A 16,017-nucleotide genomic window follows, 5' to 3' on the forward strand; every position below is an offset into this window, starting at 1 on the left:
ACAATTATTTAGCCACGAAAATATTTTAAGAATTCAACGCACATAAATCTTTTAAGAGTTCAACGAACAAAACATTTATTCCTCTATGCATGAAATTACATGGAGGTTTTCTGAAGAAAATAATGTGGACTCTATCATATGAAAAATTTCAAACAAATAAATTTGATTCTTATTTCTTCATGCAACATATACAAACATAATAATTTTCAAAGAGCATATTTAGTTATCTTTTAATGCGTGCTTGGAATCCCTCCTTCCTCTCTCTTGGCTGCATTCTACATGTATTTTATCATTAGTTCTCATATTTTCTCATAGGTTTACAATAAGTAGAATTAAGAAAATGCAATAGATTTTCTAAATCCTAAGAGCATTTGAGAAAGGAGATTTGTACTAAACTCTAAAATCACTCCATAAATCATCTATAAATCATTCCATAAATCATATTTTTCTAAATTCTAAAATCACTCAATAAATCATCCATAAATTTCTCAAGTACTGAATTTGCTTTTGACTTATAAACAAAATATCACTTATCCATAGGTTTTCTAAAACTATGGCTCATTACTAAAAAATATACCAATTTGGAAATACAATTTATTTAGATAGAAGAATATAAATTATTCTCAATATAAGAATTAACAATATTTAATTATTCAACAACACTCATTTTATGAGAGTTTTAGTAGAGAGATATTACAATGATGTTGTTGTGAATCTACACTACTTATATTTAATATTTATTTATTTAATTAAAAAATTAATATATATATATATATATATATATATATATATATATATATATATATATATATATATATATATATATATATACTTTAACTAATTATTTATAATTATAGATATTAATATAGATTTTATTTAATTTTATGTTGATTAAGTATTTAGAGGTTATAATTTTACGGGTTAGCTCAATTGATCAAGTTACTATTGTTCAAAGCACGTCATTATTAAAAGGTTACTAGGTCAATTCTCGTGAATGGTCTTGGGGTTAAGCTTTGTTAATGATACAAACATATTTTTGAGTGTAAAAATTTGAGAGAAATAACAACCATTATACCCAACCACCAGAGATAACTCCAATTATTATCATAACATAAATTATATTTATATATAAAAGGATTATATTTATTAATTAATTTAAATAAAAGTGTGAAATAAATTATCATTATTTTAATTTGTATAATAAAACAATTTTATTTATATTTTAGTAAGATAAACCTAACAAGGTGATGAAAAGGAATTCCAAGAACCCTTGTTCACGCTAGCCACGCGAATGCTGCTAGAACATCAAACATTGTATAGTGCTCCTTCATCTCCTCCAAGATGGGTCGTTTTATCCTTTCCAAAGCATCCAAGTTGAGATAAAATGAGGCGAAGACCAGGTCCTCAGATTTCACAGTGGACATCGGAGTGTTATGGTTAACGAAATATCCACTTTCAAAGAGCTCGTGATGCTGAAAATGGACCACATAGGGCTGTTGCGGTTTGAAATCTTCTCGCTGCCACACTGCTTCGATTGAAAGCTTCGTCTCTCCTCTAGCAATCTCTGCAAGTCCCATGAGAAACTGGAATGCCCCTCGCCTGTCACACAGACTATGCATGATACTCACACCCACCACAAAGCCCCCGCAATTGAAGCACGTGACCTATTTTTTCAAGATAAAAGCACCTGTTGTGATCAGTCATTTCATTAAGAGTTTTCCAGTAATTGCAAAGGGAAATCCAACAGTATATGAAAATCAATTTACCTACAAAATGAGAGGGGGAACTTCCTGGACTTCTGCGGTGAGCGGAAACTGAAAGAGCAGTTGCTCGAATGATGATTTCAGCTCCTCGAATTCTCCAGGAATTGGAAGTTTGCTCTCCATGGCCGCTTCAACAAAGAGAGTACCCTCTCCCATGCAGTCTACCTGAAGTTTACAACCGTCTTGTGTTCTCCTTACCCGCCCTGCGTGTGGGTAATAGTAAGACAAAAGTTGTGACAGGGCATCCTGAATAACCCTAGCTAGATTTGTGGCGGCGTAAATATTCTGGAACCATTACTGTATACAAGAAATACATCAAATCTCATCCTTACAAGGAAATAGTCGTCTAGATTGGAAAGGTAGAGGACGGTATTGGGAGAATGTCGGGAAGGTTGTACCAGAACAGACTCTATTACCTTTACAGGCAGGTGAACTTGCGAACAATAAATATCACAATTCTCCATTGATATATGGAGCTGCCACTTCAGCTTGACCTACTTCCCTTCTCAAAAGGCCCCCATCCAGTTAAATAGATGGAGATGACAAGTTTGTCATTGGTAGCAGACAAGTCGTGTTGGGCGGGAAGATTCGGTAGTAGGGTGCATGATGATGCTCTCAAACAAAAGTCCAAAATGTTGGAATCTTTGAATTGCGTATCACATGCCTGAAAATACATTAAAGTGCATCGTCGATTATGCCTAAAATATACATTCGAATTGTGTATCACATGCCCGACAATACATTAAATTGGATTGTTGATTATAACTAAAATATATCTTCAAATTGCGTGTCACATGCTTGAAAAGACATTCAAGTGCATCATTGATTATGCCTAAAATATATCTTGTTAGGTAAGATTTGAGTTCCCATTTGTCTAATGATGTACATTCTTTGACAATATCGTCAGATATGAGTTCTGATTTTTCTAACGCTATACACATTTATTTCTTAAAAAAGGGAGGTAAGACATGTATGTTAACTTGTCTATATTGAAAGTTAGTTTTTTTTGTGTATTTCTTTATTTATTAATGCGTTGGGTATTCTTATATAATTTTCGTGAAACTGCATTTTTATTTCTTAAATAAAGGTAGGTTAGACATGTCTGTTAACTTGTCTATATTGAAAGTTAGTTTTTCATGTATTTCTTAATTTATTAATGTGTTGGATATTTGTAGATAATTTTTATGAAATTGTTTTTAACCAATTGTTTAGATTTATTTTTATTTCATTTTTTAATCCAGGGTTATCTTTATCAAGGTGAGTATAATTAAAGTATTTTATATTAATATTTTTAATTTTTTTAATGAATCTTATTTAAGATTTAGTAAGAAATTGTTGAAAATATAAGTTCCAGTAATACATACAATTTCAATATTTTATGGGTTTTTCATGGTGTTAATTTTATTTAGGCTTTAAAGAATGCAACTTAAATAGTTAAAAATTTACTTTAAATAATAAAAAAATTACTTAATAATTTCTGAAAGAAAACCAAAGATATAGAACAACTAAACTATATAAAAGTTAAATTTTCTCTTAAAATTCAATTTAATTTTTAAGAATTGTTTTTAAAAAGCATATATAGGAACTAGTATTAATTTGCATCTACATAATTTTGATTATTGTCTCTCTAAGGTTTGGCCTAAACATGAATTTATACTATTTTTCATTTTTCATTTATATATTTATTTCTTCTCCTTTAGGGTGTTGTTGATAATGTAAATTTGATTAGGTAGTGGTATGGTACATTGGGGGTTGGGGCCTAGTAAATTAGGGAGAGGTTGATTTGTTTTGATTGTCGGGTGGTGGTGTATTAGTTAGAGGAACACAAATCATTACTACATGTAGGGTGAATTTAATTAAGAGTGTTATTGTTCACCACCTTTGTCATTTCATTTTCCATTTTTGTTTGCATAGATAGCAATTTATCTATCTAGTTCATGATATTTTTTTACCATCTTTGTAGTAGTTATTTGAGGGTGGTGGTGCAACTATTAATGCATGTGAATTTTTTTGCTACATTGATTTGTTGTTTGGAATTCCTCTTACACATGGATTCTTTGGAGTAATGGTGTGAGTGGGGTTTCACAAACTCTGTTGTTATTTGCATGCATGATGGTTTCTTTTTGCTCAATGTCTTTAACAATTGACTCTTCTCATTGGTCTACTCCATAGTTTGGTTTTCTTGTTTTTATATTTTTCCTCCCATTCCTTATTTGAAGTGGTAGTTTGAGGGAAATGGTGTGGTTACTTCTAATGGATTTATTCGTATACACGTTCATGTTAGAAAATCCTATGACTCTTGGTTTCTTCAAAATAGTTATTTGAGCATGTTTTTTGCTTGCACAAAGTTTTTAGTGTATAACGTATGAAGAGGTGTCTCTATAGGTTTGTGATTCCTATGCCTGGTATTTTTTGCATTATGGATCATCCCTTAAAAACATGGTTTCACCATACAGAACATAATCTAAATTAGAAAAATTGATGCATGGAGATTTGAACATGGGGTTGTTGGAACTTCACAAAATTCTATCATTCTCTTAGTCACTCTATCGAGGTCTCTACAAAAATTTTGATGAAAAATATTTCTACAATGAAACATAAGCGTAAATATACACTCCTTGAAGTGTTTATCTATTGCAAATGGTGATTATTTAGCTTCTTAATTTGATTTTCATAAGGATTGCAATTTGCTACTAACTATTTTGGAAGATTTTCTTATAGCTTTTCTTTCATTTGACAACAATTTTTCGATAACTTGGGTTTCATAGTTGATTTTTTTAAATTTTGTTAATAAATTCCTTGAATTAATAGTTAAGTCAATTTTATACATGTTAAATTAAAGTTTTATTTTTATTTAAAAATGTGAATTTATCTTTTCATTATTTGGTAGATGTAACATCTCTTGGTAAACCTCCCATGAAAAGACATAATATTATAATTTTTTTTGCAGAATTTACCAGCATGTAACTTTCCAAATTACTTATTCCATATTCCTTCACTACCCATTAAGTGAAACCCTCATTGTTACATAAAGTAAACTTTAGGAATCGAATAGAAAGTCACATAACATAACAACCATGTTGCAGTGTAATACCGTAAGCTTCCTAATGTAACCCTATATCTTTTCATGGTTAGTTAATCACATACTTGATAATGTAAATGCCGTGTCATGCAAGGAATAAACATCATTATAATGGCACATTAGGCAAACACATCATTGAACACCGATATACCATATAAACCCGGTAGGGTGAATAACAACAAATGATTTATTTATATTAAACACTTGTGAGGGTGTTCACCCGTCACTTGATGGTTGTAATGGAGTTCATCCCTTGATCGTTTTCATAAAATATTACAAAGAAATATCATTTAAATACACCATAACTGGCTAGAAGCTATTACATTAATCATGATATAATTTACACACAAATCCTAAAAAACTATGTATATGTGGCTTGGTTATTCCTTGTAGTTGACATTGTTTTAATACCCAAGGAGCATTAATTCACTGTCTGCCATAATTTTAAACATAATTTAACCTTTGCATAAGTCATAGTCCTTCCCTACCATTACTACTATTAGCAAACTTTGATATCATGATTAGATAAATCATTAACCAATAAGTAATATTTACTAGTTATGTTTGAAACATATTTTCATGTGCGTGAATAAACTGCAACAAAGTATTGGGACATGCCTTCCTCTTTTAAAAACACCACACATGTGTTAATTAAAGATACATAACTACTAAAACCTGTTTATTTATTTCGACATATGTCTGGCTATGACACATGTCTATCAATCCATAACTCACATGTGTAAGGTAAACTACACAATGATAATGAAGGCATGCTCAATTTTTCTTATTTCACGTGTATCAAAAGAAGGGAAATAGCTAAAATCTAATTCTACCCACAAAACACAATTACAAAACCTCCATGTTTATTACCCTCATTTTGCATAAGAAGAGGGGAAATATTTCCAAGATAAATATCACATTAACTATTTTCCCCTCACATATGCACACATTCTTTTTCCAAAGGAAAACCACTACAACTGTCCATATTATTTTAAAGGAAACTAACAAATTAGTTAAGGTATTCGTGCATGGAATTACTTAAACTTTATCAAAAGAAACATGCTCATCAGCTATTACTTTGTATATGCAATTCTGTATTTTTTTCCAAAAGAACTAATACACTAAATATTATTTTTATGCATGTGAATGCATGTCCCTTTCCAAACAAAGACTAATATAATAAATACTATTCTTGTGCATGCAATTGCATGTTATTTCCAACAACATTTTTTCCAAGTGAAATCCATTCTCAATAGCCATTGTACATGAACAATACATGCTCTATTCCAAAATAAAGCTAGCATAATAGTTATTTTTCTTGCATGCAACTACCTGTTCTTTCCAAAAGAAATTAATGTGCTAACTATTCTTATTGCATGAAAAACACATATTTCTTTCCAAGGACTTAGAAAAATAACCGTTACTTATGTGCATATAAGAACATGTTCTTCTTTTCATGAAACTAGTAAAAATAATCATATATTGTTTTAAAGAAATCTAGCTCAATAATTGTTGTTCCATTGCATGAAAAAATAATTTTATTTCAAGAGAAAATCACAATCAAATCTTATGTTTTTGCATTTTAAACATATTTCTTTCTCTGGAATTCTACCACAATTAGCTATTCATTTATGCATATGTAAATATATATTGTTTCCAAGAATTCAAACATAGTAGTCATTCTTTCTGTGCATTTAAATGCGTATTCTTTTCAAGAGAGTCTATAACTATTAGCTACTCTTTGTGCATGCATACATGTATTCCTTTTGCAAGAAATCTATCATTAATAATTATTTCCTTTCACCATAACTAAACACCACAAGAATTACCTATTCTTTTAACCAACAAGACATAGTTACTTATCTCTTGGTGTAGTATGACCTCTCTTTGCATGGCGTGGAGTATGTGGCTATCGTCAATCTTTGGTTTTTATTTGACATTAGTTTCTTTCTTTTCCTTCTCCCTCAACTCTCCTTAAGGGCATCTACACATTCCTTATTTTCCCTGCATGTGAGGCACCATTTCGGTGGCTCACACATTTTAATATTGGAGGAGGTATGAGCTCCAAAAGAGAGCACTTGAGAGATCCATTTGTTATTTCTCAACCGATACCCATGAAGTTTGACTGTAGATACTCAGAGAGTTGAGTCTTCTTATGGAACATAGGAAGAAAGGGGAAAAAGAAGCTATGGCAACCTCCAAACACAATGACAAACAAATTCATAATATTTTCATTCTTTACTCTTCTACTCTAGAATCTTCGAACATGTGTAAATCATCTACTACGAATGTATATTCGAGAGGAGGCTTCAAGTTTATAAAGACTACGAATTTACTCATAATTGTTTTTACCATCAAGAAGATGATGGTGATGTCTTGCAAAAGAAATTCATATTATTTGATCATAAAAGGAGATTTAACATCATTTGTACCCTACGAACTATGAATATCCACTCCGAAATAAACAACGAAAGGGTGGTTATCAAGAACCGAACCCTAACTTAATCTTAGCCAAATAACTTGAATAAAATTGTCATATTAATCAATTACACGTCATTAAATCCATGATAGCTAATGTATATTAAATTAATAATTTTTTACTCATGTAACTATTTGAGTTTCGTATGGGAGTTTTATGGGATTTATGATAGGGATCTTACATAGTCCCCCCCTTATAGAGAACATTGTCCTCAATGTTCATCCCCAACAAAAACTTTAACTTTTACTCATGATATAACAATCTAAACAACCTAAAAGGGGATCCTTATTCTTCAAAATGAAGGATCTCATTTTCAAGAAATACCAATAAGCAAAAACAATTACGTTCTATCAATAATTATAAGAAAGAATATGCAATTTATTCTTTCAATCACTTATCTATTATTCAATTTAATAGAAACAAAAATAAAATCTCTATATTGACTTATTGTTACTTACCAATTAATCTTGGAAATGATGGTCACTTTATGAAAAAAATTAAATATAGGTGGTTTATTAGCTATGACGAGCACTTTAAGAGTGGTTTGACAACCCAACAACAAGCACACATGATGGTTTCATAGCCCCCATGGTAAGAACCCTGTAATGTATGATAAAAAAATTCAATGTAATCATAATATTCACAACATTTTCAACCATTAATTATCTATGTGATGTCAAATCATATTTTAATCACAATACTTCCTCAACTACTTAGAGAGAATTAACCCTCTAATAATTAAAATGATAAATCACTACACCAAGTGCACAATATCTTAGTGCCCATTAAATACATTCACACAGTACTTCTAAAAGTACTCAGAGAGCATATAGCTCTCTAATAATTGAAATAGAATCAGGTGCACAATGCTTTAGTCCCTGATAAATACATTCATAAGATTGATAATATAATAAGGGAACTTACATTTCTAGTAATTCCTTTCCGAGCACTATTCTTCTTTCCTATCAAGATGTATATAAAATTCTTACACAATCATATAGAAAATTTACTTTTTAACACAACAAATAAGTAATTCGGTAATTTTTTTTTTTAATATATGAGAACCATAGTGGCAAAAGAATGCCCCTCCCAACCAATGGGAATTGGTTTCCACAACTAGATTCATCCATTTTCACTTGCAGATAATTATTTGATAGAGACCATACCTGGTCCACCTAGGGCTCTTTGACCTCGCGAGGACCAGCCTACAATTTCAGTGACCACATATGGTTTAGTTTGCAATTCTACTAGCCAACCAACTTAAGAATTCTAATGTCCACACATGGTATAATATAGGATTCCTCTTGGAAATGTCTTTCCTGTTCCTCTAACAACATCCAATCCATAAGAAATTTTGGGCCTCCTCCAGCAAGCTCCAAAATCAACAGAGTTGCATCAGGATTTCCTCCTCTCACCATCTTGGCCAACTCCTTTCCCTTATTGAGATCATTTTTGTCTAGGGAGAGGAAATATGGGCACACAACCATCATCAGCCCAAGGCCTCCTTGGCCTTTCACAATTGTCCATAATTGTTTGACATGTGAAAATCTCTTTAGGACTTTTTCCCACTATAATTTACATAACTAACCATATCCACATTATCATGAAAGAAAAAGGAACATTTAAGTACATCATACTTTCATATTTGACTCTCAACATGGGTCCCATAATCTATGAAAGCAAATTTGATAGGAATTCATAACTAACATCTCATATCATACAGGTGGTATTCATTTCAAATTTTTACATAATTACCAACATGCAATTTTAGAAAAACAATACCAATATTGTATATCGTAACATTTAACATTATACCTTCTCATTTGTAGTTGTGATTCACATTGCAACGTTTTACCTTTCACAGGTTCTTATGTTGCCACTAAGCTACCTCTGCTTAATCATTTCACTAGTATTAGTCACAATTATTTTAATAAAACCATAATGTTACATTCAAAATGTAATATCCCTCTTTGTTAGAAGTTATAAGAGTTAAGACATTTTAATTAGTAGCTGAAATAGTGGAAAAAATGGCATGTTGGCCAAGTTTACTTTTGAAAAAGAAACTATGATGATGTAATTATTTGTGTTGAAGTAATTAAATGTGATATTGATAAGAATTAGCTAGAAAGAACAAAAGAACAAACGAGATCAATATCCTAATCCATAATCTTGGATGGATAGGATTGATTTAGGAAAATTATAAAAAGAAAATAATAATAAACTTTCCCAAAACAATCCAAAGAAAAATCCCTTGGAGTAAAACCATGTGATTTTAGGATGAGTAGAGAAAAATATAGAAAATCACCAAGTGTAGGGGAAACAACACTAGAATGGGCGGAAAAGCGCCATAGTATAAAAAGGACTTTAAAGGATGAAAAATAATCGTTTTGAAGAAAATCCTAGGTTATGGGGATTAACAAACCACAGAAAAATGAGATATTGTTATAGAAAGTGTTCTAGCAAAAGTGAGCTATAAAATGCCTTCACCAAGATAATAGAGGTTATTGATTCTAGGAGAAAAAGTGATCTCAGCTCGGGGGGAACCAGAAGTAACGACTCAAGCTTGGGTGGAGAGTTGTTCTTTCCAAGCTAATTCAGTTGTTGGTTATTCGATTTGCTAGTAACAAAGTACCCATATATTTATATTTTTGTTGTTGTAATGGAAATGATTCGATTATGTTCTATAAAATTTTATGACTATGGATAATTATGTTGTTATTCTTAGTGGAGATACTTATTTAGAGAAATGTAGATTTAGTTTACTTGAAGGAAATACTAAGTGTTGGATGGTTGTGGAAATTGTATGTTTTATGTAGGTGATATAATTACTTAGACCCTAGAGGTTTTTTTATAAATATAAATATATGCATTTTAAAAGTGTGGGTTGTATTAATGATGTACTTTTGAATTTAGTTTCTTAGTGGTATGTAATCCTCCCAGCTGAAAACTTTTAGTTCTAATGTGTGTACTAATTTAGAGTTAAACTCAGAAAGCAAGATGTAGGATTCCATATAACTACACGAGAATGCATGTGTTATAATATATAAATTAAGGCTGAGGGATATAGAAATGTATACTCACATGCTCGTATTGATTAATGGTTATATATAAGAATAGTATCTCAATCAACAGGCCGAGACTCATGAAGTTTTGCAGACTTTCAACCCAGAAATTAGGAGCTGGTAATTCATAACCAACATAGAGGAAAAAGAGAATTAATACCATGGTGTAAATAGGTTTCGTAATAATTCTTAAAACAAAAGCATGTAAATAGAAATATGCAAAAGCTGGAAATGCATTATAGGTAGGAAAACCATTTATTAATCTTGAGCATAAGGGAACTCCCCTAAAACAAAAACATTGTACATGGAAGACCTAGTCCAATATAAGCTACACAAAGGACTTAGAGTTATACTATTTCTTAGCATTCGAATCAATTCTTACATTAGAGATAAGAGATATAACAACAACTAAGCATTAAAGAAAAACTAACTGTATGAAAGATTTATAAGAAAAACTATTCAAAAGTATAAATTATTCAGAGATGTTCTGATGTTGTATAAGAACTAGAAAAGACATACAAATACTCAATAAGTTTTAGATCATGAACATCTCCATTAGCACAACCATTTTGGGTGCTCAGTTATAGGTATAAACACAAACATAACCTCCTGGAAATCAGAATACAGTGATACCGTTGAGGATAACTGTAGCTGGCCTGAAATGGAGCAGCCATACATTCATAAGACTCAACAATACCCATAGAGATCCAATATAACAAGGTCACACAACATAATTAAAGTTTGTACATTAAACATTGATGAAGAAAAAAAGTATGACTGTGCATTTTATGCATAAACAACGTTGACTCAACATATTGGCATGCTGGTCATAAAGGGTAACTCTCATAATGGAAGTAATATTTCCAATTTAATGGAGTTGCAAGCAAGGAGAATCACAAACAAGTTTATCTGGTCAAATTTATTCATAAATAATATCACGAAGTAAACGTTAGGAAGAAAATGAACACAGAGGTAAACCATAGGAAAATAATGAAAATTGTTTGATAGAGATTGTCAAAGAACTATCAGTTACAATATGATGTATAATATCGAAATTAAAAAAAGGCATCCTTCTTAATCATCATTCATCACCAAACAATTCAACCCTCAATACAACAAGGAATTAACATTAAAATAATATTGAAAGTGATAGTCATGCATAGAGGAAAAACCTTTCTGAAATTGTAAAGGGATTAACAAGTCAAAGGAACCTGAACTGAGTAGTTCATCCAAAGGGTTAGATTTATTCATAATGAATTTGAAGAAAAATGTGGTGGGGATAAGGCGAGGGTTAGTCTAGAATTTTGGAAGGAATGTTGTACAGAAATATGCTATCAAATTGAGGAAAAAGTAAATTCAAAAGGCGGAAAAGTACATTCTCATATATTCAGAAGTATTGATAACATTTTCCAGTTGGCATTTAGAATTGGAGAGATATGGGAATTGATTAATGAGATTTTTAACATGTGGGAGAGCATTGGCATTAAAAATCAGAAGGTCAAAAAGTATAAATCATTGATATGTAGCAATAGTAAATCAGATCCTAAAATGAAGCAACTTCCAGAAGATATGACTATCACACCTTGGAGAGAATTGCAAAGGAGTTAAGGATAAAAAACTTGTCAAAAAAATATTATCTCGTGTGAATTCAGGGGAATTATCATTGGATGAAATGCGTGAGGAATTTCAAAAGTAAGTTTGTTGAATTATTTTTACTTATTTCTAGATTATAATTTTCTTTTAAATATAAAATATTGTTCTTGGTAGTATTTGTTATACATATCATTATATTAATTTTTTTTACTTTATCTATTCAGACACAATGTTTACATGAAAATACAAGAACAAATGTTTAAATTGTTGAATGAAGATAGTTGGGATGATGTTGTACGCAACTACCGAGATTCAAGTTCTACATCAATACTAAAAGATTTTTATCTTGGATTTAAAAAGGTGTGTTGATTTATACATTCATTTTTATTCATCTGTATACTATTTTTATTTCATAACTTATACATATATTTGTTTATTTTATTAAAGATGAAGAATGATGCAAATGGACCACCAGATATTTTCTAAAGCTTTATTGAAAAAATTAAGATCGAAAGACTAAGAAAGCAACGTCTTAGTAATGTTGAACTTGATCCAACTCTTACTCATTTCATTTGAAATGTTCTTGACACTATTCAATATCAAGTAATACAAGGTGCTTGTGAAGACATTGCTAAATCATACCTAAAAGGGATTATTCCCTAGTCATTGTAGATATTCCCCATGGTATCAATATCCCAAACATTGACTATGATAGTGACCCTTATACTTATCAAGCACTTAGTAAAGCGGTTGTGGAATTTGTAGAAGTCATGTCGTCACCATTATGGAGAGTTGTGACATTTCATTCAGACACACAATTGGCAATGTTATTGACAAGCTTTAAGGGGAAAACAAACTCAAGGATGCAACTTACATGGTAAGATGTTGAGATTGTATGTTTGATTAATGTTAAATAATTAATTTATGTACAGGTTAATTAAACTTTTACTATTTTATATTATAGGAAAAAGTAAAATCTTATTAACCGTGAAGATCAACTAATTATAATTGATTGTGAGTTCATCCATATTGAAAGTTGGACAGAAGATGATAGCTATAAGTCTATGCTTCTTAATCGGGTAGATGGAAAGAGTCATAACCAAGTATTGTTTTATGATGTTGTTGTAAAAAAACTAACATACGAAGATAAATAAGAAAAAGGGGAGATATTTAACATTTATCAAAAACCATAGTCATTGATTAACTATCTTATAGACTTATGTTTAAATGAAGGAGGTTGGGTTCTGGATTTATTCTCAGGCTCAGGGAAGTTTTATGATATAGAATTGAAGTTCAATATCTTCTTTCTTAATTTATATGTCATTATATTAATTTACTTAATTATTTCTTTTGTGATTGATAATTGGGAACAACACTAGCATGTTGCCTACAAAAACGAAGAATTTGCATTGCCATTAAAAAAGACCTAGTACAGTGCAAATTTATTTAGCAAAGAATTAATGCTTTTCAATTTTTTTCCAAATGTAATGCAAGAAATTGGGTTGAGGAAAGGGGATTTTAATGAATCACGTGTGGAAAAGAAGGAAAGGGAACCTCAACAACCATTAGGTTGAATGATTGGAAAAACATACATTGGGAGATTCGCAAACAGCAAAGATCCATAATAAGAGGAAAATGAACAAACTGAAGCAGAAAATATTGTGGAAGAAGATAATGATGAAAATCTAGAGTATCAGGAGTTTGGATTACGTGATATTATTGATTAAATTTAAGTTATGCCTGGAAATCAAACTCATTTTTTGTAACTATTAATTAGTTATACTTGTAATGTTTTGACTTTGACATTTTATGAGAAGAATAAGTATTCAGTTAATGTTGTTATATGTTCAATATTTGTATTATGTGATTTTCGCTTTAACTTTTATGCGACTCATTATTTTTTGAAAAAATCTATGATTATTATTATTTTTTGACATGAAATTCATAAAAAAAACTATTATTTAACCATTTTTTGTTAATTTTTTCCTATAAAAATTGTGATTTTGACATGTCATTTCTAGCAAAAATTTATTAAAATGTGTAATTTTTTGTTATACTTATGTTCAAAATGTTTATTTTTATGTTAATTGTTAAAAATTATTGTTTTTTTAGAGACAATTATTTGATGCACATTGAAAATTAATTAATGATATATAAATATGTAAAATATCGAAACTTTAAAATATTGGCCTTCTTCTTTAACTATGTAGAAAAAGCAAGACCTCACTACAAAAAAAAAAATATAAAGAAGAAGGCTACAAAAATTGTTAAATTTAGAAAATAATTATTCACATTTAATACATTAGAAAATTTAAATTCAAAAAATAAGCCTTTTAAAAAAAGGGCTTGATGCGAAATCAACACTTTTTAAAATCAACATGCAAATCACTAACATTCTAAAAACTAATGTACATAAAAAAAATTAAAGTGTCAAAAATCGTGCAAAAAAATATATATATATGTGTATTCTGCATCACCACTTTCCAAAATCGATTGATTTTTCTGCTACCTCAAAAAAACGGGTAATCGTATTAGTTCCTGTTTCAAAGTTTAAGTTGTTTGTGCCAAACGAAATTGGTAATCCACCATTTCCTTTCTCTAACTGTATATATCCACTCTTCCCACAGGAAGACATCCATAACATAAACAAATGGCAAACCACGTCATCAAAATGTGTTTAGAGTCCTATATTCTAAATACATTTGTCATATCGATAACATGCTACATCCATCCATACAAAAATGGGGGGCACCCATGACCCTGCATATCCTCATCATTTTGTTAAGGATCTCCTTCCTCTCAGAACAAATGCTTGAATCCCTTATTCAAGCATTTGGAACACAATGGTGCTCCACATACTCATCTAGCTAGGGGCCATCATTCTGACCTAATAAATCCCCTCCATCATCATATGTTGAGGGGAAATATTAGATGCTTGGGGGCATGATGGAGCCCTTGATCACCTTTTTCAACATAAGTCTTAGCATAGACTCCAACGATCTAGGTATGGTTGATTATCCATTCATTCCTTGGATAGTTTGTCCTACCGACCTCTTTAGTGAGCCATATACACATCACATATGATATATGCTTGATACCATATCTTCAAATATTTTACTCTCTGTAATGTCACATTTACCATCTAGTCCCCATGTTTGAATTAGCGGGTGGGGATGCCCCCAAACCTTTTATAGTAGCTCATTCCTGCATCCCTTTCTTCCCTTGATTCTTCATGAGGAACCACTCTTCCAAGAAGCATTAAGGCTATCTTTAGACAAGTAAGGCCACTTACCTGAAAGTCGCATATCCAGATTTTGATGGTTGGTTTGTCTGCTATGATATCCATAATATTTACAACCTTTTCTTCCTCTCCAAATTCTCAAACATCTCACTATGAAAATGAATTGGATTTGGGGTTAAAAGGCCCTTTTATAGGAAAAACCCTAGTTTTATCTGTCGCCCATTGCAACCAAAATGTAGCTCTGTTTGACAAACCATCAGCATCGTTGGAAATATCTCACTGAGTTCTATAATGGGTCTCCCTTTGCTTTTGGTAATGTGACAGTTCATCACGAAGCCATTTTTTCCACGTTTCACTTTACCGCTTATTAAAATCAAATTTCTTCATTTGAGCAATATATACCCTGGTACCACTATACCCGCTCATTAATTGACTTATGTGTCGATTTTCGTCATGAGTAACCATAATTTAATCATGTTTTTATGGTCCCCTCTGGGCATCCCCCATGTGGCAACATCATCGAGTCATCCTTGTTCATAACATCTGAGATGAGTCACCCTTACATCTATGGAGTCTATTTCAAGTCCCCTTGTGTCAAGTTACAATTTTACGTATATATTTGTGGCACATCCATCCCATTGTGTTCATATTTGGCCTCCAGCTATATTGCTCTGCCTTTGAAAAGCCCCCATCTGTGTAATTTAACACCCCCTTTGGAATCGAGTCAATCACTGCAAGGTTAACCATACATATCATGCTCTAAAAAGGGAAGTCATCAGTCTACCACTCATCTTGTC

At 31.1% G+C, this 16,017-nt stretch overlaps 1 protein-coding gene across 1 annotated transcript; it reads right to left on the reverse strand.

Annotated features, from left to right (window-relative positions):
- Positions 1–1,274: 1,274 nt before the first annotated feature.
- Positions 1,275–2,227, reverse strand: LOC149253847 (taxadien-5-alpha-ol O-acetyltransferase-like). The gene is made up of 3 exons (XM_089454604.1): positions 2,162–2,227; positions 1,771–2,048; positions 1,275–1,599 (listed from the first exon to the last, which is right to left on the reverse strand). The coding sequence occupies exons 1-3, from the start codon at positions 2,225–2,227 to the stop codon at positions 1,275–1,277; spliced, it is 669 nt and encodes a 222-aa protein (XP_089310730.1).
- Between the last annotated feature and the right edge of the window lie 13,790 nt (positions 2,228–16,017).

Source organism: Pinus tabuliformis, chromosome 7 (genome assembly GCF_031772625.1).
Source record: "Pinus tabuliformis cultivar Carrire ecotype Pingquan chromosome 7, CPIR1, whole genome shotgun sequence".
NCBI lineage: Eukaryota > Viridiplantae > Streptophyta > Pinopsida > Pinales > Pinaceae > Pinus > Pinus tabuliformis.